Raw genomic sequence first — 27,914 nt, 5'->3', positions numbered from 1 at the left:
AAAAACTGCACCAGCTTTCCAACACAGCACTGCAAATTTAGGTATTTCCGTCTGAAGGGAGAGTTGTTTTTACTTTTCAAAGAATAAGGGCCCAAAGTTCCAACTGGGTCAAGGCATCAGTGGGATGGATCTCAGATCTGGGAACTAGAAAATGGAGCATAATCATTTCTACCCCAATTTCCAATCACACATTTAGGAAAACAGTGGAGTTTGGCATGGGCCTACTCCTCTATGCCAGAGGAGGCATATCTAAAGAGCTCAGAGGTTCATGTAGGAGTTCAATTCAGAATGCCTTTTAAGAGCTTTATCAGCACGAATGCCAGATGATGGGCTAGTTAACTCAATTGGCTATACGGCTAGAGTGCAGTGCAGAACAATATGGGTTAAATCCTTGTACTAGCTGAGGTCGTTCTTGGGGCCTACCTCCTTGTCCCACAATATTATGGCACAAGATATGATCGGCATAAGATATGATCAGCAACCCTCAGACAACAAGGTCATTACCTGAAGGAAGGAAATGGCAGGTGAGCATTGGCATATTCTGCTGAAGCTGCAGAAAAGGCCCAAAGATTCTGCTCGCCAAAGGAAATCCCATTTGAACATATAAAAAAATGCTCCAATGGGAGTTAAAGGAATGGAGACTTCATCTAGGTGATGGGCTTTTTGCTTGGTGTCTGTGTTCTATTTGGATACCATCTGAGGTTCCTTCATTAACACAATGATCCTGAACCTCTGGTCTCTGGGGTTTGGGCAGGGAGTGTTGGTATCATTCCCCAGATTTACCCCAGGAGATGCACTGGGCGACTTCCCGGAAGTCCCCATTCAAACACTGCATAGGAATTGACCGGGAAGTTGAAGCTTCCAATGGGCAATTACCCTGCTCTGGGAACCATCCAATGCTCTGATTTTCAAGCAGAGTTTGGAAGTTCCGATTCTCTTTGCAGAATAGTTACCGAGGAAAAGCTAGAAGGATTAAAGCCACATCAAACTTTGGAAAGCGATGGTACTGACCCCTGACTCCTCGATGGAGCCCCACTTCCCAACTGATCACCTCACCCCGCCGACCCACGGGTCCTCCCCACCCCTTACCCAACCTGCCCACTTACCATATGTACTTGCCTTCTCCCTGACTTCTCAGAGTGAGAGAGTGAGGAGGGGTCTTTAAACAAATCTGGTTTATGGCACTAGGGTCATAAAAATGGGGAATGGCTTCACATCACCAGACATTGCTGCCCTACACAAGGCGGCCTCAGGGACCTGCCCTACACATGAAGGCCACAGGAACCAGCTGCGCTACATATTTTTCACCAGGCCCATGTCAGAAGTGCAGGCAAGAAACATGCAGTTCATGACCTGGGTAAGAAGGAGCGGATTGACAATCTGACTGTGACTGCCATTTTTGAAGTTCTGGCCAGTAGCTCTGATATTTACTGAAGAGCTTTATGTAGATGGCAGGTTGAGGTTTCAGACCAGAATTACCCTCACCCACATGAAATCCCACATGAACACCCATGTGCCAGCATGAGTGCGTAAGTGAATCGTCAGTCTCATAATTCAGGATGTGGCTTGTCCCAATCTGTTGCCATTCTGGAGGAGCCAGTTCATCGAAATTTCAACCTTAAGAAAGTTTGAGAATGCTATATACATATGCAATTAATTTCACTAAAGTGAGCACAACTTTAATCACAGCCAATCCATTTCTGAAACCCTAGCTGCAAATTCTTACATAATATATTGGTATTTATTTAGTTTCTCCAGATATCATAGCCAATTGCCGACCCATTTGCACACAGTCAGGGCTGCGTGTGGCACTATACTGGACTCCTTCAGTAGATTTTGTAGCTTGGCTATGATTATTTAAAATGTATCATAAAAATTGTTTTTAAACATCTATTCGCCATACTAAAATCATCTTTCCTTGGGCAGAGAAGCCAGAATATTGCATAATTTCAAGTAATCAGTTTCAAAGAAAAAAAAAATGAGGAACTCATGAATCCAATGCAAAAACTAGCTTTTACATGGTGCAGGGAAGAGAGCATGCAGCTGACGCTGCAAAAAAGAAAAGAGCAATTTCAGGATTGAAGGGTTTTATTTTCAAGTTCAATAATAAAGATAAGAAGCAGAAGCTCCTTCATTAGTGATGATGGATCGGACTGAAAAAATAATTGTTAAAACGGCAGGTTGAGGATAACGTGTCACAATATGCAAGATAGCTGACAAATGTGACCACGGTTTATCCAGATGTTATATCTACTGTTATCCTTTTAGCTTATATATTCAGTTTTACCAATTTAATTTTGAAGCATGGCATGTTGGGTGACAGAAAATGACAGGAATATTATACTTCCTTAAAAATACATAGTTTTTATTAATCAAGAAATCATATAGGAATTGTTTTATCACTATTCTTTTAAATACAAGCCCATAAATCATTACTGCATGTAGGTCGACCTTCTATTCCATACTGTACCACAGTCAAGTTATCTCAGATTATGGGTTATCTGGGCTGGGGACTTTGTCCCATTCTAACCTATCCAGACTGGATGCAAAATTAGCCCTTTGAAAGCAGACCAAGGCAGGCCAGCAGCACGGTTCAATTCCTGTACCAGCCTCCCCGAACAGGCGCCAGAATGTGACGACTAGGGGCTTTTCACAGTATCTTCACTTGAAGCTTACTTGTGACAATAAGCGATTTTCATTTCATTTCATTTATAGCATGGCTTAGTTGTAGCTCTGGGACAGAATTAAATCTTCAGAATTCAGTTGTCATGAATAATCTCAGTCTTTAAAGTCATTTTATAAGTAATGCTGTTTTTTTTTCCCAAATTGCTTCGTTTCAAAATGGGTAGAAGATGCAGCAAGAAAGCAAGTGAAGCGCTTTTTAAAAAAAAATAAATAAATAGATATGATAATATATAATCGCTTATTGTCACAAGCAAGCTTCAATGAAGTTACTGTGAAAAGCCCCTAGTCGGCGCCTGTTCGGGAAGCCGGTACGGGAATTGAACCAGCACTGCTGGCCCTTGTTCTGCATTACAAGCCAGCTGGTTAGCCCACTGTGCTAAACCAGCCCCTCATTCAATACAAATTAAAATAATGAAATGGAATAGCACATGGCTAATCAGAAAAAGAAACAAAACGGCAAAAATGATAAGGTGAGAAGTGCTTAAATTATTTTACCAATATTGGGCTATCACAGTAATGAAAGGTAACCTTTACAATCAAGCAACTTTAATATTGTACTGGAATTCCTTGCAGCTTCAGCATCACAGATAAAATGAGTGAGGCAAAATCACGGCTGGTTCACATTTATGATTTGCTGCTGGGCAAGGTTCTTCACCAACAGGGTGGACTAATGAATTACCTCCAACATAATTCTGAGCTACAATATAATACATCCCACTGACAAATTCTTGGCTAGCTTAGTGGGCGACGCAACTACTCTTTTGTATCAGGCAAAAGACCACTTTGGGAGTTTTTCTCTTTGGACTAATTTTAAGCATCCCCAGAAGTTAAACTTTCTAAAGGATTCAAGATTGAATGTCCTGTGCCTATGGTTTATAATTGCATGATGACTATTTTGCTTTAACGTGGAATTCGATGGATAGCTAATTCAACACAAGACAGGAATGTGCTTTATCTGTCTTACATTCTCATTCTGGCAAAATACTCCGGAAGATTTGCTGTTTACAAATTCAATGCGCAGATTCACTTGCGCACTCAGTAGTGATAATCACAAGAGATAATTTAAGATAATAAAGCTAGGATATTGTTGAGGACCCACAGACAGAAGGAAGATTTGAAAAGAAATAAATGCATTGATATTTAACTGTAGTAGTTCAATAATTCCGATATATAAAATGCTAGAAATTAACAGAACATAAAACAACGAAGGTCAAAAAAAAAATCCTTGGAAAAACTGTTAAATTTAACTAAAACAACACCAAATTACAGTTCACCTTATTTGACATTGGTTATCTACAAAATGTCATGCAAGATCCCAGATGTATCAAACTATGACTGGGATGAGTGAACTGCTGGGCCTTGGTCATGTGTATCCTACATACCCAATGTTAACCTTGATTTTGGTAATGTCTTATTGGCTTACAAATCAATTGCACCTGATTGATATCACCATGTAGTCATTACCTAGCAGTTTCATTAAAGGAAATAAATGCGACCAAATGTGAGGCAAACGTAAAACGTGACCCCGAAAGAATTTCAATTCATTTGGCAATGAGATAATCGAAGGGTCAACTTTCATCTTGATTAATAATGTGATGCAGCAAAGAGTATCAAGTATTTACTTTCTGTGGCTTGAATTAAAATGTTGAAGTGTCAAAGAAACAATTCAATACTGTCGTGGTGTGACTTTCAAAACACCTTAGTCAGGTCCCATGGAGATAACATAGAACAATTTACACTGTTCGTGGTAGGTAATTTGTGTTAGTGGCCGTGAAACAGACACATCATACAGAAAATAAATTGAGTCTTGAAGTTGGATGTGTAGCCGCTACCTCTAGTTCCTGCAATTGGAAAGTTACGTATTGCAAAATACCCTTTCGCAGGAAAGAGATAGATATATATATATATATATATATATAAATATAAATAATATACATACCCTGGTGTTCGGAAGGAAAACCAAGGTGAATGCATTCAACATTATTGAATGGCGACAACATTGTGCTGCCCTCCTTATATGAGTAATTGAAGTAGAATTTTGTCACTTCTCGCACAAGTGTTATAAATTCAAAGAGGTCAATTTGAACAAAGTTGACATATACATACACAGCAAACTAGAAATTAATTCCAAGTTTGATATTCAATCTCATTCACACAACATCCATAATATTTAATCTTCGTGTCTAATTAAGTTACCTGAATTTCATTACTTTACTGCTCTGGTGCCTTGCAGCAAGAGAATATTGGTTTAGATTCAGCTACTCCTTCTGTACATGTACAACAGCAGGAAGTACAAGAAGGTAATTACTTACACAATCCAAAAATCCTATTAGTTGTTTTCAATGCTTACCTGCTATACTTGCAAATACTTCACTAATCCCGATCATTACATACTGTGGAATTTGCCACCATATTGATAATGGTGCAGCATTGTACCACACATTCCCAATCTGTTGCTCAACAGTACCATTCCGTAGGCTATTCAAGCGTTGATCCTCCAGAATTCCTGAAATGAATAACAGGATATTTGATAACTAACATGTATGCAGTCTATTAATCCTCAAGTCTTTGGTTACATCGTCATATTTATCTTGTAAACAAACCATTACATATTTTATGGATTTACTCTTGGCTTTGAAATTTCAGTCTTCAAGACCATATTGCTACAATTGAGGCTCAAGTTTGTCACTTTTGGGATTGTCTTTATTTAGGGCAAAATGAAGAGGATATTTTCACTTGTTTTGACAACTGGCGTACATTAAAACTGGGTGGTTTGGTTGTCAAGGGATTAAAGGGAACCCCGATTGTTTTATTGCGAAGGAGGTGCAAGGTATTTACATTTGGAAACAATGAAAACAATTTGTGTCTCCAAACAGTGGATAGACAGAGTCCAAAGTCCCAGAAAAGGGTTGAGAATGTCAGGCTGAAAGCAACTGTGCTTTAATTTGTCCATTTATATCAAAGATGAGAGAGTTGGGAACCAAGAATCATTAATTAGCATCAGGGGAAGTGGTGATGTAATGGTATTGTCACTGGACTAGTAATACAGAGATACAGGAGGACCCAGGTTTAAATCTCATCATGGCAGATGTGAAATTTGAATATAGAATTAAATAATTTAATGATGATCATGAAATCATTGTTGTAACAACCCATCTGGTTAGTTCACTAATGCCCTTTAGGGCTTTGAGAGGAGATGTCAGGTTACAGGCTTTCCTAAAATATCACAGACAGGTTAGTCTGCCAGAGTGAGCAAGTTCACAAGTGAGAGATGGAATGCACACTCAGATTAGAATGATAAAATGTGTGAGGAGCTAAAATGAAGCTGGAAGATTTGCCTGGCTTGAGAGACCATCATCTCCAGTAATGCTCCTACTGTGAAGGACATTTCTAGGGTTAGACGTTACCAAGCTGAGAGAGGAGAACAACAGAAGAAAACTTTGGGAATGAGGAATCCTTTTGAGCTGATTCTGGGAGAATTGAATATTTATGTTTCCTGCAAAGTTTTTTTTTTGGTTATGCTAAAAATAAGCCGAGGAGTATTCTGTTTAAAGTATAAATTGCCAGAATATAGTGTTTAATCCATAGAATTAGATTTCCAATAAGAAAACATATTAAAACGTGAAATCTTGCTGCGTCATCCTTTCAGCTGGAGGTTTGAATTTCTTTTTGAACTTCATCTGTCTTTATGGAGATCTTAACAATGTGAATCATGAAATATGTAAAACTACATTTGATAAAATGAGATTCAATTCCCAATTCTAAACCATTATTCAGTTTTATAATTTCATCTGAACAAAACAAATGAGTGAAAAGTGGAAACTTTGAATCACTCATTATTGCCGTTAACTGTCATTACAATGCTCTTTAAAACTGGTTCAGATTTAATTTCTTTTAACATAAATTTAGGGTACCCAATTATTATTTTTTTTCCCAATTAAGGGACAATTTAGCGTGGCCAATCCACCTAACCAGCACATCTTTGGGTTCTGGGGTTGAAACCCACACAGACATGGGGAGAATGTGCAAACTCCACATGGACAGTGACGCACGGCCGGGAAATCGAACCCGGGTCCTCAGCGCATCAGTCCCAGTGCTAACCACTGCGCCACATGCAGCCCTTGGTTCAGATTTGGTTAGTGCAACTGAATATGCAGGGAACTCACAAAGTAGAAGAGTACCATAATGGGGAGGGAGTAGAATTTAAATGCTTGCATTCAGACAAATAGCACATTATTTATACCATTCATTAAAATCTTCAAGTGCTGAAATCAGAAGGGCCAGAGCGAGGTACAATTTATTTTACAAACAGAAAGTTGGATTAAAACGGGGAGGGGGGGAATCTTTTAAAAAATAAATTTAAAGTACTCAATTCATTTCTTCGCCCCAATTAAGGGCAATTTAGCGCTGTCCAATCCACCTACCCTGCATATCTTTGGGTTGTGGGGGTAAGACCCATGTAGACAATGTGCAAATCCACACAGACAGTGACCCTGGGCTGGGTCCTCGGCGCCCTGAGGGGGAAAAAATTCTAATCAAGATGCTAACTTAATTTCTTTTTTTCGCTTTTGCACAATTTTTTAAGCTTAGAAATAAAGACAATTTTATTGATAGTAAGTATCTCATGTAATCCTAGTTTGTTGAAGGATGCGCAAAACTAGAGTCTCTAGTGACTTGCGATATGACATGTGCAGAGATTAAATTTCAACATCCAAAGCAGCTCATTTGAGAGTTTGGATGTATCAAAGCAACAGTAGCAAATTATAAGAAATTCATCTCTGGAACTGACAGATAACACCCCTCAAGGAAAATTATGAACTAGCTAAACAGGTCCACTGTGATGCCCAAGCTATGTGAAACGAAAATGAAATGGAATAGTTAGAACTTGACATTGAAAGTTTCACTTAGAAAATGTACATTATTTGAAATCTGTAAATTTGGAAACACATTTAGTTTAATCTCCTCTGCAATCAAACGTCTGCAATCCAGCATCAAAGGCCAAATTTTCTGAGGAGCAGCAGTCACTGGATTGCCACTCCAGACCTATTTTGACAGTGAAGGAGCTTCAGATTGCTTGCCGAGCCAGGCCTCTAATGAAATACAGAGCACACCTGCCTTCAGAGTCCTTCACCATTGGTGGAATCCAAGCCACACCCCTTTTTACTGCATTATTTTGATCGTCTTCATTCACGACACACTGAAAAACTTTGGGACATTTAAATAGCTTTTCAAGATGTTAGTGAATGAGTGAGGCAAACTGGGGAGGAAAACGAGTCTGAACCATCCAAAGTCTTCGACCCCAACTCAGGATTGGAGACTTTGTTGATGGGTTCTGGAAACAGGGAATTCTCTATCGCAAGTTGAAACTTTCTGGTCAATTCCCACAATTGCATTGGGACCTCTGAGGTGGTGGTAAGTTTTGGCATGTCCAGAGGACCAGGGAGGGCCCCCAACCATTCTCACATACCCCCATTCCCCTCTCGAACCCCCAATCATCCTGTCCCATCCTCCCAAGGTCAGTGTAACATCACTCCATGGTGATGGGCCTGTGTCGGCACGGTTAGCGGGTCAATATACAAGGCAGGAGTGATGATAACCTGCTGTGAGGGGATCTCTGGTGCTCCACAATCTATGCCTTAGTCTGGCTCCGGTCTGTCTGCTGACAGGGTGCTCCGACAAATTACCTGCACATGGTATGCCGCAGACTGGGGCCCCTGATCTGGGACTATTGTGCCCAGGGGGTTGGGGTGCAGACCCGCCCGCAACACAGAATAACGTGACAGAGGCATCACATATCTCGGGTGTAACGTGCTTTAATGGTGAACAATCGTGACCCTAATTACCGATGGTGCCCCCCCCCCCCCCCCAGTGATCCTCGATCTGGTTAGGCCTCTGTACTCTGCCGCTACATCTAGGTGTGTCCCCTGATGCACATCAGAGGTGAAGGCAGTCTACTGTTTTCCTCGCCCTGGAGCCTTTGATGCCCCTGGCGGATATCCACTGGGCATCACCGGCATCAGATGGAGATCCTGCAGGAGAATGGAGATGTGGTCAGTGAGAGGGTAGGACCATTATGTCTGGCATGAACAACACACAGTTCATCTGGGTGGGGGCTGGTGGATCCTCACCTCTGTGGCGCAAGCCAATCTCAATGGGAGTGACCGCACTGTTCTCAGTGACCCCCGTGACCTTGAGGGCCCATTCGTCATAGGGGATGAGGACTCTGATGTCCGGGACCCTGCTGCCTGTCGGAGTCCTTTCCCGCCCTTTATGGACCAACTTCTATTGCGCTGACAGGGAAAAGGCATTGTGAGCCGCATACTGCAAACTGCTGGGTTGTTGGGGTGGGCAGGCAGGACCGGTGCCATGGGGCCGATGCCGGTGGAGGTCGATGAGCTTCTTATGTCAGTCCTCCTTGTGACACTCTATGCAGTGCTGGCCACTGCCACCAGGCAGCACTGGTTGACCTGTGGTGACCCTCTGAACCCCTCTGGTCTCGACTCGTGTCTCTAACAGCTGGGCCAAGACAGCATCTCCGAACCATGCATGGTTTAAGCGGTGACATGGTTTTGGCTGTCTGGGGTTTGCTGTGGGCAATGGTTTAAGAGCTGCTCCCGCTTGTTAGCGGGGACCTCCAGGCGCGGTCCAGGCGAATCAGCTGGAGGGACGACCATTTCTCATGTGAAGCCCATTGGACATCGCAACCAGCCCTAATTAGCGTTAGATATCGGTCGTGGTCTCGTCTGGTCAGCTATCAGGAAGCACCAGGCAGTTCTCTTACTACTGCACTTAGTGCTTCTCCCATTAGATCGTGCCCATTTTGTTGGGTGAATAGACTCAAAACTGAATAACAGAAAAAAAACTGGCATTTATATATTGCAAAGTGAGGAATGCAGGGACTTTGAGTGAATCAATTAAATCACATCTGACAGCCTTCCTCACCTATAATGATATTGTATGAGTGAACAGAGAAGGCAGCCAACTTGTTTTTTCTATACATGGCTAAATTAAAATCAAAATATACCAATTTATAAATTTCATGCAAATAGATCATAGATTAAAATATTTAAATTTTTCATATCTTGTTAGAAAAATCTGTAAACATTCATATAAAGATGACCAATCAACTGAATATTCTATTGTAATTGCATTCAGAGGAGGAATAAAACAATTTTAAATTTACCTTTTCTCTCCAGTAGAGAATACAAAAATCTCACAACTTTATTCAAATTAATGTGGCAAGATTCCAGCATGTTCGAACTTACTCTCATAGCAGAGCTCTCAGAAGGACATTCCAAGGTTTAAATTCAAAAACTGCATACTGTTTAAGTGTTCTGGGCTTGAGAAGGATGCTCAATAGAAAATTTATTGTAAATACTACAAATCATTTTTATAGAGAGGAAATGAAATATGTCAATTTTGATTAATCTTCTTGGTAGGTGCATTACTTTGGTACTAAGCATAGACAGGTTTGTCCAAGTTGGCACAAACGGTAAATAGTAAATTTATCCACTTTGGTAGAAAAAGTACAAAAGCAGAATAGTTTTCTGAATGTCGAGAGACCAGGAAATGTTTGCATTCAGAGGAATTTGGGTATTCTTGCACTTGAATCACAAAATTTGCATACAGGTACAGCAAGAAATTAGGAAGGCAAATTGTCTGTTAGCTTTTGTTATGAAGGGATTGGTGCCCAAGATAACTTTTATACTACTGTCATATAGGGCATTGATAAGGCCACACCTGGAATGCTTTGTGGTTTTGATCTCTTTACCCAAAAAGGACATCCTTGTCCAAGAGAGCAATGAAGGATTACTGGACTAGTTCCTGGAATAAGAAGATTGTCCGAAGGAAGATTAAGTAAACTCAGTACAGACCTGGGATCTTAAAAGAACTAGAGGCGATACAGAATTTTAAAGAGACTTTTTTCCCTATTCTTTCACGTGCCCGCAATTTGTTGCTCACTCCTAATTGTCCTCAAGAAGGTATAGTGAGCTGTCTTCTTGAACCACTGCAGTCCACATAGTGTAGGTACACCTACTATGCTGTTAGGGAGGAAAATTCAGGATTTTGACCCAGTGACAGTGATGAAGTGTGATATAATTCAAGTCAGAATGTTGCATGGTGTTGGAGCAGAACTTGCAGGTGGTGGTGTGCCTGTGCATTTTCTGCCCCTGCCCTTTTGAGAGGTTCATGGGTTTCGATGGTGCTATTGAAGGAGCCTTGCTGAGTGGCTGCAATGCATTGTGAATAGCACAATCGCTTCACAGCTCCAGGGTCCCAGGTTCGATTCCGGCTTGGGTCACTGCCTGTGCAGAGTCTGCACATCCTCCCCGTGTGTGCGTGGGTTTCCTCCGGGTGCTCCGGTTTCCTCCCACAGTCCAAAGATGTGCAGGTTAGGTGGATTGGCCATGATAAATTGCCCTTCGTGTCCAAAATTGCCCTTAGTGTTGGGTGGGGTTACTGGGTTATGGGGATAGGGTGGAGGTGTTAACCTTGGGTAGGGTGCTCTTTCCAGGAGCCGGTGCAGACTCGATGGGCCGAATGGCCTCCTTCTGCACTGTAAATTCTATGAAATTAAGCATATATAGGACATACCACAGTGCATCAGTAGTTGAGGCAAAACCAGTATGTAATTTCAAGAAGGAATTAGTATAGCTCTTCGGGTTAAGGGGATCAAATGATGGGGGGGGTAAAAGAGGAAGGCAGGATCAGGGTATTGAACTCTTATGATCAGCCATGATTATAATGAATAGTGGAGCAGGCTCAAAGGGCCTTTTAGCCTCCTCCTGCTCCTACTTTCTATGCATGCTTCGATGAATATTTAAGTTGGGGTAACAATCTACCAGCTGTTTTGTCGTGGATGGTGTTGAGGCTAGAGTTAGATTTATTGTCACGTGTACCGAGATACAGTGAAAAGTATTGTTTTGCGTGCAGTCCAGGCAGATTGCTCCATATATGAAAAACATAGAACATTTGATAAATACATAGACTTAGACATCGGGTGAAGCATACAGAGTATAGTGCTACAACTGTAGAGAAGATGTATAGAGAAACCAATTCAGTCTATAAGAGGGCCATTCAGGAGTCTGGTAACAGCGGAGAATAATATTATTATTAGAAGTTGTCTTTGAATCTGTTGGCGCATGTTCTCAGACTTTTGTATCTTTAGTCCGATGGAAGAGGTTGGAAGAGAGAATAGCCCAGGTGGGAGGGGTCTTTGATTGCGATGCCCACTTTCCCAAGGCAGCGGGGGGTGTAGACAGAGGCAACGGATGGGAGGCGCAATCGCGTGATGGATTGTGCTGTGTTCACGACTCTCTAGTTTCTTGCAGTCTTGGGTCGAGCAGCTGCCATGCCAAGCTTTGATGCAGCCAGATAGGATGCATCTATAAAAATTGGTAAGAGTCAATGTAGACATTCCGAATTTCCTTAATTTCTTGAGGAAGTATAGGCACTGTTGTGCTTTCTTGGTCATAGCGTCGATGTGGGTGGACCAGGACAGACAGCTGATGTTTACACTGAAGAATTTGAAGCGGTCAACCATCTCCACCACGGTACCATTGATGCAGACAGGGGCGTGTAGGACACTTTGCTTCCTGAAGTCGATGACCAGCTCTTTAGTTTTGCTGATACGGAGGGAGATATTGTGGTGATTGCACCATGCTGCTAGGTTCTCCATCTCCCTTCTGTATTCTGACTCATCGATGTTCGAGATCCGACCCACTACAGTTGTGTCATCAGTAAACCTGTAGATGGAGTTGGAGCCAAGTTTTGCCATGCAGTCACGGGTGTATAAGTATAGTAGGGGGCCAAGAATGCAGCCCTACGGGGCCCGGTATTGAGGACTATCGTGGAGGAGGTTTCATTGTTTATTCTTACTGATTGTGGTCTGTGGGTCAGGAAGCAGAGAGAGGAGCCAAGTCCTGCGTATTGGAGTTTGGATATGAACTTGGCTGGGATTATTGTGTTGAAGTTGGAGCTGCAGTCAATGATTAGGACTCTGAAATGAAATGAAATGAAAATCGCTTATTGTCACGAGTAGGCTTCAAATGAAGTTACTGTGAAAAGCCCCTAGTCGCCACATTCCGGCGCCTGTTCGGGGAGGCTGGTACAGGAATCGAACCGTGCTGCTGGCCTGCCTCGGTCTGCTTTCAAAGCCAGCGATTTAGCTCTGTGCTAAACAGTAGGAGTCCTTTTTGTTGAATGCTCCAGGGGTGAGTGTAGGGCCAGGGAGACAGCGTCTGCAGGGGACCAGCTGTGGAGGTATGCAAATTGCAGTGGATCAAGGCAATCTGGAAGCTTGGAGCTGATGTGTCTCATGACCAATCTCTCGAAGCACTTCATTATGATAGATGTAAAGGCCACCGGACAGTAGTAGAGGCACATTGCCTGGTTCTTCTTTGGCAACAGTATAAAGCTTGTCTTCTTGAAGCTGGTGGGGACCTCGGAGCGGAATAGGGAGAGGTTGAACATGCCGGTGAACAGTCCCGCCAGTTGGTCCGAGCAGGATCCGAGTGCATGACCGGAGACTCAGTTAGGGCCTGTTGCTTTCCATGGGTTCACCTTCAAGAAGGCCGATCTAATTTTGGAGGCTGTGACGATACATATGGGTGTCCCCAAGGCTGTTGGGGTAGTTGATAATGGTTCATTGGCATCCTGCTCGAAATGAGCATAGAATGCATGGAGGTCATTGGGGAGGGGTGCTCTGTTGGCAGAGATTCTACTGGGCTTTGCTTTGTAGCCCGTTACATAGAACAGTACAGCACAGAACAGGCCCTTTGGCCCTCAATGTTGTGCCGAGCCATGATCACCCTACTCAAACCCACATATTCACCCTATACCCGTAACCCAACAACCCCCCCCCCCCCCCCCCCCCCCTTAACCTTACATTTATTAGGACACTACGGGCAATTTAGCATGGCCAATCCACCTAACCCGCACATCTTTGGACTGTGGGAGGAAACCGAAGCACCCGGAGGAAACCCACGTACACAGGGGGGAGGACGTACAGACTCCACACAGACAGTGACCCAGCCGGGAATCGAACCTGGGACCCTGGAGCTGTGAAGCATTTATGCTAACCACCATGCTACCCTGCTGCCCCGTTATATTGGTTAAGCTTGCCACAACTGACGAGAGCCTGTGTCATTGGTCTTGGGACTCTAGCTTAGCCTGGTATTGTCTCTTGGCATCCCTGACAGCTATGCAGAGTTTGTACCTAGATTTATTGTGTAGGTCAGGGTCACCCATCGTGAATGCCTCAGATCTGGACTTCAGTAGAGAGCAGATCTCCCGTTTAAACCATGATTTCTGGTTGGGTAACGCACGTTCTTTGGCACACAGTTTTCAACACACTTACTGACGAAGTCTGTGATGTTAGTGGCATACTCATCTACGTTGGCCGCTTTTGAATATGGACCAGTACACTGACTCCAAGCAGTTGCGTAGGAGCTCTTCTGTTGTCTCGGACCAGCAATGCATGTACTTCTTAACCGGATTCTCCCGCTTAAAGTTTATGCTTATATGCAGGAGAAGGAACAACGTCTTGTGGTACGAATTTCCGAAATGACAGTCGGGGGATGGAGAGGTAGGTACCTTTGATGTTTGTATAGCAGTGGTCAAGGATGATGGGCCAATGGTGGGTCAGGAGATGTGTTGGTGCACTAGACAGGTTAGATGCAGGAAGGATGGTCCCAATGGTAGGGGTGTCCAGAACTCGGGGTCACAAGGTAAATCATTTAGGACAATGGTAGAGAAATTTCTTCACCCAGAGAGTGGAGAGTCTGTGAAATTTGTTATCACAGGAAGCAGTTGAGGCAAAAACTTGTATGTTTTCAAGAAGCAGTTGATATAGCACTTGGGGCGAAGGGGATCAAAGGAGATGGTGTGTTTTGGGGGTGGTGGAAAATGGGATTAGGCTATTGAATTGGATGACCATTCATGATCATAATGAATGGTGGAGCAGGCTTGAAGGGCCGAATGGCCTCCTGCTCCTATTTTCTATCCTGAGGAACTCCTGCAGTGATGTCCTGGGCTGAGATGATAGACCTCCAACAAACACAGCCGTCTTCTTTTGTGAGAGGTATAATTCCAACCGGTGCAGAACTCCAGTTTTGTTAGGGCTTCTTCAGGCTGCATTCAGTCAAATGCTGCCTGCCTTGATGTCAAAGGCAATCAGTCTCACCTCTTGAGTTCAGCTCTTTTGTCTATGTTTGGACCACGGTGTAATGCGGTCAGGAGCTGAGGGGCCCTGGTGGAACCCAAACTGAGCTTATTGTGGTCTAAATGGACTTGGTGGCAGTGCTGATGGCACCTACACTTTACTGATGATTGGGAGTAAACTGATGGGGTAGTGATTGCCCAGGATGGAACAGTCCCATTTTCTGTGGACTGGCAGACCTGGGCAATTTTCCACATTACTTTTACAGCACTGACATCTACGCAGCAAAGGTAAAGTCGCCGTAGTCCCATAGGACCAGAGGCTCCTTTCCCCTTTGAGGGGGAGCATTGACCGTAGGCGATTTAACCTGAAGATCAGGCGATGGACAAGGTTGAGAAGGCGGGCCTTCATGAATAACCTCCAGTGCTGTAGAGCTGCACGAGAACTGAGAAAACGTTTCCCCCGGCTGGGGAATCTAGCACAAGGTATCAGCTATTTGGGACCGAGATGTGGATAAATTTCTTTACTCAAAGGATTGTGAATCTTTGGAATTCTCTACCCCAGAGGGCTGAGGATGCTTAGTCAGTTGAGTATATTCAGGTCACAAGTCTACAGATTTTTGTGCACCAAGTGACTGAAGGGATATAGGAATAATGTGGAACAGTGGAATTGAAGTAGTAGATCAGTCATAATCTTTTGAATGGTAAAGGAGGCTCAAAGGGTGAAAAAAAGCCTTCAGTCCCCATTTATGTTTTTTTTAATAAGCATTTCTTGGTAAACAAATAACGTGCACATTAACATAAATACATCAATATCACCACCCAACTATAACAAAAATCATTTTTCTCAAGGTTTTATAATGTATTGAGCCAGTGTTTTTTCCTTGTAATGTTACATTTTAAAAAAATATTTTTAAAATCTCTTCCTTTTTCACCTTTTCTCCCAAATTTACACCCAACAATAAACAATAATCAGTAACGCATGTAATGTCTATCCCCATATCAATAACGATCCCATCCTCCCCCCAAACATTAGTCCACATGTTAACATAAACCAATGACAAAAGGGAAACCTGAATCAGCCATAGTCACCATTAACACATACAGTCCCCCCACCACCCGAATGTTCCAATGTGATCCAATTCTCAAAAGTGCATAATGAATGACGCCCATGAATTGTAGAACTCTTCCATCCTTCCCCTCAGTTCAAATTTGACTTTTTCAAACTTAAAGAATTCCAGCAGGTCCCCCCCGCCACGCCAGGGCACAGGTGGAGAGGTTGATCTCCACCTTAACAGGATCTGCCTTCGGGCGATCAATTCAATGAGGCGAACGCTACAACATCTGCCTCCGCGCCAGTTTCCAACACGGCTGGTCCGACACCCCGAACATGGCCTCCCGGGGGCCCGGGTCCAGTTTCATGTGCACCACTTTAAGAGATTACCCTAAACACCTCCTTCCAGTAATCCTCCAGCTTTGGACAGGACCAAAACATATGCATGTGATTAGCAGCCTCCCACCCCCCCTCCCCGCAACCTTCACATACATCTTCTACCCCCTCACAGAGCCGGCTCATCCTTGCCCTCGTGAGGTGTGCTCTGTATACCACCTTCAGCTGTATCAGCCCCAACCTCGCACATGAGGTGGAGGCGTTCACCCTCCGGAGCACCTCACACCAGAACCCCTCCTCCATACCCTCTTCCAACTCTTCCTTCCACTTTGCTTTGATCCCTTCTAACGGCGCCTTCTCCTCCTCCAACAACTACCCTCTTCTCCAGTCCCCTTGTCGTCAGCACCTCCTCCAGTAACGTGGAAGTCGGCTCTTCTGGGAAGCTCTGCATCTCCTTTCTAGCAAAGTCTCGAACCTGCATGTATTTAAATATTTCCCCCTGCTCCAGTCCATACTTCGTTCCCAGCTCCTTCAATCCTGCAAAATGACCCCCAAGGAACACATCTTTTAGTGTCCTAATTCCTTTCTCCTCCCATCTCCGAAAATTTCCATCCCATTTCCCTGGCTCAGATCTATGGTTCCCCCGAATCGGCATTTCCCTTGACCCCAACCCGAAGTGCTGTTGAAACTGCCTCCAAATTCTCAACAAAGCTATTACTATCGGACTCCCTCAGTATCTCCCTGGGGCCATCGGAGCAGCGCTGTCGCTAGGGCCTTCAATCCTGACCCCCTACCCAAACTCTCCTCCATTCTGACCCACTGGGAGTCAACCCCTCTGACCCAGCTCCGCACCTTCGCCACATTCGCCGCCCAGTAATAATACATCAGGTTCGGAAGACCCAAACCCCCTGCCTGCCTTCCTCTCTGTAGCAGCACCGTTTAAATTCAGGCCACCTTCCCGTACCCATATGAACGAGGTAATCATCCCTTCAATCTCTAAAAAATGTCTTTGTCAGGAATATCGGCAGGCATTGAAAAATAAACCGGAATCGCAGCAGCATATTCATTTTAACTGCCTGTACCCGACCCGCCAGTGACAGAGGGAGACCATCCCACCTTGCCAGATCAGCTTTCACCCTCCCCACCAAACTAGAAACATTTCTGTACTGCAAATCTGTAAAAAAAAGTCTGCATGTTCGATGAACAAACAATTTTTGATCAGTCAGTTTATATTTAATATGTGTTAATTTACTGATAACAGACTTATTAAATCAACAAGCAGTGAGAGAACAGTACTTAAACTTTTTCAATTTTGAGTTGAACAGGAGGAGGAAAATGCAGCAGTTTTAATTAGTTGGGTTCCAAATATTTTAGACAATTTAAATTCTCAAATGCCATGTTACAATCCATGTTCTCAGTCACTGCTGCTCCAATAATGTAACCAAAAAACTGTATGGATTTGTAGAACTGGAGAATAAAATGGGTTAATGTTCCCGTACCAGCCTTCCCGAACAGGCGGCGGAATGTGGCGACTAAGGGGCCTTTCACAGTAACTTCATTTTAAGCCTACTTGTGACAATAAGCGATTTTCATTCATTTTCATACCTACGAATGACTGTCTCTCAGACTATTTGGTAGAGTGGAGGAATCACAAAGGAAAAAAGATTCTGATGGGAGTGATGTGCAGGCCCCCTAGCAGTAGTCAGGATGTGGTGCAGAAAATAAATCACAGAATCATAGAATTTACAGTGCAGAAGGAAGCCATTCAGCCCATTAAGTCCCTATACCCGTAACCCCACCTAACCCGTTGGACACTAGGGCAATTTTTAGCATGGCCAATCCACCTAACCTGCACATCTTTGGACTGTGGGAGGAAACTGGAGCACCCGGAATAAACCCACGTAGACACAGGGAGAAAGTCCCAGACAGTCGCCCGAGGACGGAATTGAACCCGACTCCATATAGACTGTGACCCAGGCTGGTAATCGAAACTGCGACTCTGCAGCTGTGAAGCGACAGTGCTAACCACTGTGCTAATCAGATGGAAAAGGCATACAAGGAAGAAAAATCATGGGGTCTCCAATGTACAGGTGGACTGGGAAAATCATTTGGTAGTGGATCCTAAGGAAAGGAATTTGAGGAATGTCTACGAGATGGTTTTTTGGAGCAGCTTGTGGTACAGCCCACTAGGGAACAGGCAATTCTGGATTTAGAGATGTGTAATGATGCAGACTTGATTAGAAGTTTAAGGTGAAGGATCCCTTGGGGAGCAGTGACCACAATATGATCCCCTGCAGTTTGCGGCGCAGAAACTGGAATCAGATGGAACAGTATTACAATTGAGTAAAGCAAAGACACGAGGGAGCTGCTGGCCAGAGTTGATTGGAAGGGGATCCGAGCAGGGAAGATGGTAGAATAACAATGGCAACGTTTTTGGGGGTTATTCCAGAGGCACAATCAGAATTTCATCCCAAGGAGGTGGCATGGTGGCACAGTGGTTAGCACTGCTGCTTCACAACCCCAGGGACTCGGGTTCAATTCCGGCGTCAGGTGACTGTCTGGGACTTTCTCCCTCTGTCTCCATGGGTTTCCTTCGGGTGCTCCAGTTTTCTCCTGCAGTCCAAAGATTTGCAGGTTAGGTGGATTGGCCGTGATAAATTGCCCCCTAGTGTCCAAAAGGTTAGGTGCGGTTCCTGGGTTACCAGGATAGGGTGGAGGCATGGGATTAAGTTTAAGTAGGGTTGCTCTTTCCAAGGGCCAGTGAAGACTCGATGGGCCGAATAGCCTCCTTCTGTGGTGTAAATAACAAACATTGGTTGTAATATTCCAAAATTCCCTGGACACAGAAAATGTTCCAGTGGATTGGAAAAATGCTAATGTAACGCCCTTATTCAAATAGGGAGGGAGGTAGAATGTAGAAAATTAGTCGTACATCAGTCATTGGGAAATTGCTAGAATCCATTATTAAGGAGCTAATATCAGGACATTTGGAAAGTCAAAATGCAATCCATCAGAGTTAGCATGATTTTATGAAGGGTAAATAATGTTCGACTAATTTGCTAGAGTCCTTCAAAGATGTAAAAAGCTAAGTGGATAATGGGGATCCTGTAGATGTAGTATATCTGGAAATTCCGAGGCGTTTGATAAGGTGCCACTGAGAAAGTGAATACACAAGGTTAGGTCACATGAGGTTAGGGGCAATTTACTAGCTTGGATAGAAGACTGGCCGGTGGACAGAAGACAGAGAGTCAGGATAAATGGGTATTTTTCTGGATGGCAAGATGTAACTACTGAGGTGCCAGTGTTCGGCCCTTAGGTCCCAACTATTCACAATCTATTTAACGACTTGGATACAGGCATAGAAGGCTCTACAGCCAAATTTGCAGATGACACTAAAATAGATGGGACAATAAGTTGCAATGAGGAAATAAGAACCTTACAACTGGATATAGCTAGGTTGAGAGAGTGGGCCAAAATGTGGCAGCTGGTTAAGTGTGAGGCATTCATTTTGGTCAGAAAAATGGAAAGGCAACTTATTATCCATGTGGGGAAAGATTTTGGGGTGCTCTGGTGCAGAGGGATCTGGGTGTCCACATGCATGAGTCACAGAAAACTAGCATGTAGGTACAGCAGGTAATAAAGAAAGTGAATGGAATGTTGGCATTTTTGCTAAAGGAATAGAGTATAAAAGTAAGGAAGTGTTGTTGCAACTGTACAAGCCATTGGTGACACAGCACTGGTCAGTATTGTGCACAGTTTTGGTCCCCTTATTTGAGGAAAGATGTTGTGGCATTGGAGGCATTCAGAGGAGGTTCACGAGATTGATTCCAGAGATGAGGGTTATCCAGTCTTATGAATCATGATAGAGCAGTTTAGGCCGCTACTCTGTAGAGTTTGGAAGATGAGGGGAGATAAAACTGAGGTACATATGATAAAAGACATGGATAAATTAGACGTGGAGTGGATGCTTCCACTAGTACGAGAGGTCATAGTCTCAGGATTCGGGGTAGCAATTTAAAACAGAGATGAGGAGAAATTACTTCTCCCAAAGGGTTGTGAATCTGTGGAATTCACCACCCCAGAGTGTGGTGGATGCAGGGACAGTGAGTAGATTTGAGGAGTTAGACAGATTTTTAATTAGTAATGGGTTGAAGGGTTACGGAAAATGGGCAGGACATTGGAGAAAAGGCCATGAGATCATCCATGATCATATTGAATTGTGGAGCAGGCTCGAGAGACTAAGCTGCCTACTCCTACTTCTTATGTTCTAAGAAAAAACTACCGTAATTTCCGGACTATAAAGCGCACCTGACTATAAGCCGCACCCACTGATTTTGAAATTTTTTTTTATTTTGAACATAAATAAGCCGCACACGTATATAAGCCGCAGGTGCTTACCGGTACATTGAAACAAATGAGCTTTACACAGGCTTTAACGAAATACGGCTTGTAACAAAAATAAAAAATTAGCGGTAAAGAATAGCCTACCAAGAAAGTCATTGGTCACTGTGGAGCGAAATCAATCCGATTAAGCTCTTAAGATTAACATAGAATCATCAGTTTGAAACATTAAAAATAAATAAATCATGTGTAAAAAGAAGTATTTTATTACTGATCGTAATCAAGATATCACCAACCCAGGTGATCAGAGTCACTATCCTCCTCTTGTGCACTGAAACCACTGAAGTCATCTCCTTCAGTGTCAGAGTTGAATAGCCTCAGAATTGCTTCATCCGATGTTGGACTGTTTTCATTGTCGCTCTCATCACTTTCATCCGGAGGCAAATTTCCCGCTGAGCTCATGCTGCCCTCTTCAACATGCAGCAATCCAGCTTTTCGAAACCCGTTGATGATAGTGGATTTTTTAACAATGCTCCACACTGTCAGGACCCACTGGCAGACTTGACCATAAGTTGCTCTTCGCATGCGGCCCGTTTTAGTGAAGGATTTCTCCCCACTTGTCATCCAAGCCTCCCACTGAACACGAAGCGCCACCTTAAATGCACGATTTAAACTGATGTCGAGTGGCTGTAAATACTTTGTTGTGCCCCCAGGAATCACAGCTGGAATTGAGTTTGTCCTCTTGATGGCTTCTTTCACAGAATCTGTTATGTGGGCCCTCATGCTGTCCAAAACGAGCAATGCCTTGTTCCTGTGAAAGAATCCTCCCGGTCGCTTGCCGTAGCACTCCGTATGCCATTCATGCATTAGGCTTTCCGTCATCCATCCTTTCTTGTTGACTTTCACAACAATTCCTGTAGGGAATTTTTCTTTTGGTATCGTCGTGCGTTTAAAAATCACCATCGGTAGAAGCTTTTCTCCCGATGCCGTGCAACTCAGAACACAGGTGAAGTGCGTTTTTTCATGCCCAGTTGTTTTCAGCATGACGGATGATTCACCTTTCCTGTTGACAGTCCGAGTGAGAGGCAGGTCAAATGTCAGAGGAACCTCATCCATATTTATGATATTGTGCGGGCCAATGGAATGCTCTGCTATCTTTGCATCAGTGAATTTGCGGAAGTTTGAAATTTTTTCCTCGTAGTCGGGAGGGAGCTGCTGACACAAACTCGTCCGTACCCTGATGGACAGGCCTTTACGTCTCATAAATCTGAGACACCACGATGGTCCACCTCTAAAATTCTCAAACTTCATTGCGGTGGCGATTGTTTTGGCTTTCAGTCGGATCTGTACAGTTGAAACACCTCGGCCATCTGCTCTCTGCATGTTGACCCAGTCTTCGAGCTCATTTTCTAGTTCGGGCCATCTGCTTTTCTTCCCTCTGAAAGCTTTAGTTGTCTTTTTGCACTGAGTCAATTCCTCACGCTGCTGTTTCCAACGTCTTATCATCGACTCATTAAGACCAAGCTCTAGTGCAGCAGCTCTATTTCCTTTCCCAAACAGCCAGATCGATCGCCTTCAACTTGAAAGCTGCATCATATGCATTTCTCCGTGTCTTTGCCATGATGAGGGTGACAAAATGACTACCGTAATCAGAATGATGGGATGTTTGAGCGCGCTCGATTTAATCTAAACAGTAAACTAAAAAGTTACATTGTTTTACCTTGACCCGTTACGCAATTTCATTGGTTTAGTGAAAAGAAAGCGGGAAAAATCCATAAATAAGCCGCGTCGTTGTATAAGCCGCGAGGTTCGAAACGTGTGAAATAAGTCGCGGCTTATAGTCCGGAAACTACGGTATTCTAATTCTAGCTCTTGGTCTGTAGCCCTGTAGGTAACAGCACAAATCTGGTTTTCTTGATTAATAAGGGGATTTCTTTACTAAAACGGTGATCAGGGGTTATGGGGAGAAGGAAGGAGAATGATGACGAACACATCAGCCATGACCGAATGGAGCAGACTCGATGGGCCGAATGACCTTGTTCTGTTCCTATATCTTATAATACAAAGAGTAGTGAACACCGCCCTGTCCATCACACGAACCCGCCTCCCATCCATTGACTCCATCTATACCTCCTGCTGCCTTGGGAAAGCGGGCAGTGTAATCAAAGACCCCTCCCATCCGGCTTATTCACTCTTCCATCGGGCAGGAGATACAGAAGTCTGAGAGCATACACTAACAGTTTCTTCCCCGCTGTTTCTACGTACCACATCTTCGTACTACACTCCTGTATGCTTCACCCGATGCCGATGTCTATGTATTTACAATGTGTATTTTCTGTTTGCTGTATGTATTTTTTTTCATGTACGGAATAATCTGTTTGAGCTGCATGCAGAACAATACTTTATTGCACCTAGGTAAACGTGCCAATAAACAAATCCAATCCAATATAAAAGAGGATTTCAAGAGGTTTTTCCAATCTATAAAAAAAAGAGAGACGCAAGAATAGACATTGGATCAATGGAAAATGGATCAATGGAAAATGAGGCTGAAGAAGTAATGGCAGAATCGGTACTTTGCATCAGTCTTGATGGTGGAGGACACTAGTGGCATACCAGAACTTCAAGAGAGTCAGGGAGCAGTGGGGAATAGTGGACATCACTAAGAAGAAGGTGTTCGGGTAGCTGAAAGATCCGAAGGTGGATAAATCACCCGGACCGGATGGACTACACCTCAGGGTTCTGCAGAAGATAGCTGAGGAAATTGTGGAGGCATTGGTGATGATCTTTCAGAAATCACCGGAGTCAGGGAGGGCCGCAGTGTACTGAAAAATGGCTAATTAGCACCCCTGTTTAAGAAGGGAGGGAGGCAGAAGAGGGGAAATTTTAGGCCTGTTAGTCTGACTTTGGTCATTGGCAAGATTTTAAGAGTCTATTGTCAAGGATGAGATAATAATAATCTTTATTATGGTCACAAGTAGACTTATATTAACACTGCAATTAAGTCATTGTGGAAAGTCCCTAGTCGCCACACTCGGTGCCTTTCGGGAACACCAAGGGAGAATGATCCCTGGAATGGAGAGCTTGTCATACGAGAAGCAGTTGAAGACTCTGGGTCTGTACTCATGGTGTTTAGAAGGATGAGGGGGGATTTCATTGAAACTTACAGAATGCAGAGAGGCCTAGATAGAGCTGACGTGGAGAAGATGTTTCCACTAGTAGGAAAGACTAGGAGAGACTAGAACCGAAGGGCACAGCCTCAGACTGAAGGGATGATACTTTGAAACTGAGGCGAGGAGGAATTTCTTCAGTCAGGGGTGATAAATTCAGACAAACTTTGACAAAGTGTCATCCAGACTCGAAACATTAGCTCCCTTTTCTGTCCACAGATGCTGTCTGACCTGCTAAGATTGTCCAGTATTTTCTGTTTTTGTGTTGAATAAACTCGGATTGATTTTGTTGGAAAGTCGGAGGCGGAGGGGAGACCTGATTGAGGTCTACAAAATTACGAGAGGCATAGACAGGGTGAATCGTCAGAAACTTTTTCCCAGGGTGGAAGACTAAATTACAAGGGGCACAGATTCAAGGTGAGAAGGGGAAAGTTTGGGGAGATGTGTGTTTTCACGCAGAGGGTGGTGGGTGCCAGTGGAGGTGGTGGAGGCAGGCATGATAACAGCATTTAAGATATATCTTGATAGACACATGAACAGGCTGGGAATGGAGGGATACAGATCGTTTGGGCAATAAGTAGGTCTAAATAAGGACTCTGGATCGGCACAGGCTTGATGGGCCGAAGGACCTGTTCGTTCCTGTGCTGTAATGTTCTTTGTTAGTTCAGATCATTGGCTTCACTCCTAAACAGCCCATAATATCTTTATGTTACAGAATGACCCCTAGCAGTAAATAACTGTTATTAAAACTACACGCTTACATTCGGTCTACAATGATTAGAATCATCAAAAGCAAACTATTTAAAAATTGCTTTCAACGTGATCTTTTTAAATATACTTTCATTTTAACTGGCACACTGCAATTATTCTTTCCCCAAGAATAATAGTGTGAAATCATTTCAATCATGATCTGTCTTTATTACAAACTGGAAAAGGAACATACAAGAAAAATAAGAATTACTGGGAAGTTGCTGCTTTCACGTGCCGATAGGATTGGGGGAAATCAAATTAATAACTGTATCACAGACCGATTTACAAATAACTAGAGAATCTTCCTGAACAACAATGTTGATCAAAAACATCTCCGGGTCTGTAGTAAAAATAAGTTCAAATATAATGTAATTTAAATGTCACACACCTAACTAAATCAACTAAAGATTAATTTGTCTCTTTAAAATACTGATGCTGGTAGCCCTCTCGTATCTTGCTCAAGTGTAAACAAGACATCGTGTTGATGGGAAGAGAGCAGCAAGGGCCGATTCTGATCTGGTTTTCTCGTGACGGTTAACAGGAGTTACAGGACAACAATCAGTGGCAGGAATTATTTTCTTCAACACGGAAGCTTCTAGCAACCCGATCTCACCAACAGAAGTCAGCTAATTCAGTAGAAATGCAGGATCATGCTGTATGGCTCATGGTCACATTACGAGATGCATTTAATCACTAAACTCTTAAATTATCACATTATAGAAAAGTGTATATATAAACACACACATCTATATATATATATATATATATATATATATTTCAGATTGTAAGAATACACAAGTGCTGCAACCTACAGATGGCCGGCAAGGAAACAGAAGCTGCAGTAGTTAATTCAATATTATCCCTATTTGGAAGTACTGATCATTTTTACACCAACTCACTGCCAAATATTCCATCTTAATGTTAAAATCCCATCCCATTTAGAGTGCCGGCTAAACTCAGCACCACACACATACCACTAATTCTCAAAAAACAATAGAACCAATTATTGGGAGGCAGGCCTAATCAATTTTATTACACCAGCTATTTTTTGACATTCCAAATTCCTAATACTGACACTACAAGTCAACAGCTTTCTTTAAAAAATTATTGAAAAGAATTTGCAGTACAAAATTGAGTGTGGAAAGCATAGTAATGCTTGACCCTTTAGGATGGATCAAATGGATCGTCAGAAAATAAATCAATGCTTCTTAAATATCTTCAGATATATTGCACAAGCATAACATCAAGTGGAGTACAAAATACATTTTTCATAACTTAACAATTACTATTAACAATTACTAACAAACAATAACTGCAGCTTTTATGACTTAGCTTATTGTCATGACACCCTGGCTAGTGCGCGGTCAATTCCAGCTCCACTTGACCCAGAGTCGCAACACAGGTGAAATGAGATTTTATTTGAAATACCCAAGGTTCTTGGTTGAGCCCATTGGACACGAGTCACGAGGTTTGTAACTTCAAAACACAAGTAATCTTTTATTATGTACAGAAAAAAAGATGTTACTATCTACTACCCCTTTCTGAAAACCCCTCCCCTTTCTAACTTGGCCCACACAGAGAAACAGAGGGAACATGGTGATGTAAAGGGAAAAAAATAAAAGGACAAGGATCCTTGATGCACGAGGATGACTTCTTCCTTCTGGACTTGGATCTGTGGCAAGATTGTCCACTTTCTCAGTAGACTCAGCATCATTTCAGGTTCACAACAAAGGCTGTGCCAGGCACTCACTAATTGTGAGAAGGATAATAATTTTTATTATTGTCACAAGTAGGCTTACATTAACACTGCAATGAAGCTACTGCGAAAATCCCCTAGTCGCCACACTCCAGCGCCTGTTCAGGTACACAGAGGGAGAATTCAGAATGTCCAATTCACCTAACAAGCACGTCTTTCGGGACTTGTGGGAGGAAACCGAAGCACCTGGAGGAAATCCACGCAGACACGGGGAGCACATGAAGACTCCGCACAGACAGTGATCCAAGCGTGAATTGAACCCGGGAGCCTGGCGTTGTGAAGCAATAGGGCTAAGCACTGTGCCACCCATGGGAAGGAACTTTTGCTAAGTTCTCCCAGAAAGCATCATGCAGGAACCAATCACTGACCGGTTGCCAGCTAACCAATCAAACAGATTTACTCCAAAGAAGATTTCCAAGATCCATTCAGAGCCGAGGAGTCTGGTTTCTCCCTTCCAAAATATAACATCTGGAACAGTGTCCTGGCAAGCAGGTTGTTTCAACCGAGTCTTCTGCTTAAAGGCACATCCCAATTATGGGTCCAGGGACCAAAAATAATAATAGAAATGGGAATAAAGGAAATAACTAGAAGGACTCAAACTATCCATTCTAGATAATGCTAGCTACTTGCTGGACTGCAATGTTTGACACGCATCTTGCAACTGAAGCCATATCTATTGAATATAATGAAATGAGTGCATCATTATTTAGAACAGCAGACAATATCATCAATATAGCTGCACCACTGCTTAGAACAGCAATCTTATCAAGACTAATGTCAGCAGCTTTGACCTTTGGATCTTCAGCTGATATAACTATTCTAACAACGGGCAGACTCTACCTTCAGCCTTGTGAATACTAAAGGTCTCACTGACAGATGCAAAGGTTGCTGGCTATTGTAGGACAACTTCCTGTCACAATATTTGACAGGCCATGAGCTAGGAAAAACATTTTTATTTAAAGGTCAACCATCACCTCAATGTCTTTTTCCTACAATTTTATCTTTCAATACTACATAATGTATATTCATTAAAGGGTGACATAACAGAAGTCTCCAGAGAATAATTTTTAAACTTATTGTCCCAGGCGGTATTAATCCTTCATCTCCTATAACAGATAATGGCACATAGCAGCAGCAAAATTAGCCTATCGTGAAGGTAAAGAAGTTCAAACAATTTTGGAAAAGTTGAAATCTTAGTCCCTTCACTAAACTATGAAACATAACACTTCCGGTGGCGGCCATGGAGGAGTAGGTCGCACGTTTGATAGCTCCCGCCTGTAACGGACTTTTGGACCTTTTCCTCCCGTTTCTTTTTTGGATTTTATGGGATAAATCAGTGAAGAGAGAGACAGTAAGGAGAAATCCCCCTCCGATGGATGGAGAATTGGACCAGAAGTGGCCGTGTGAGACGACAAAGGCCTATAAGGGAGACGCAAGCAGAGCTGGTAACACAGGACAGCATGGCGGAGAGCAAGGGCTGCGGGGAGACGGCACAGTGGTCGACGGAGCAGCTGGTGAAGTTTTTCGAGGATTGCTTCGCCAAGCTGAAGGAGGACACGCTGGACCCGATTAAGGCTTTGATTGATCAAGTGGTTCAGAATCAGGAAACCCACGGGAGAGCGATCCAGGAGGTGGAACAAATGTTGTCCGAGCACGAGGAGTATAT

The 27,914-nt window shown here is 43.2% G+C and overlaps 1 protein-coding gene across 1 annotated transcript in view; it reads right to left on the bottom strand.

The window, feature by feature from the left end:
* The window catches only part of slc15a4 (solute carrier family 15 member 4), a 122,665-nt gene that overhangs the window by 39,071 nt on the left and 55,680 nt on the right, over window positions 1-27,914 (bottom strand). Inside the window, exon 6 of the mRNA XM_038790263.1 lies at window positions 5,036-5,191. Coding sequence (XP_038646191.1) covers window positions 5,036-5,191 — 156 coding nt within the window. The remainder of the gene's footprint in view (window positions 1-5,035; window positions 5,192-27,914) is intronic.

Source organism: Scyliorhinus canicula, chromosome 1 (genome assembly GCF_902713615.1).
Source record: "Scyliorhinus canicula chromosome 1, sScyCan1.1, whole genome shotgun sequence".
NCBI lineage: Eukaryota > Metazoa > Chordata > Chondrichthyes > Carcharhiniformes > Scyliorhinidae > Scyliorhinus > Scyliorhinus canicula.
Note: the sequence above shows the minus strand (reverse complement) of the source record. Positions and strands in the feature narration are given on the sequence as shown.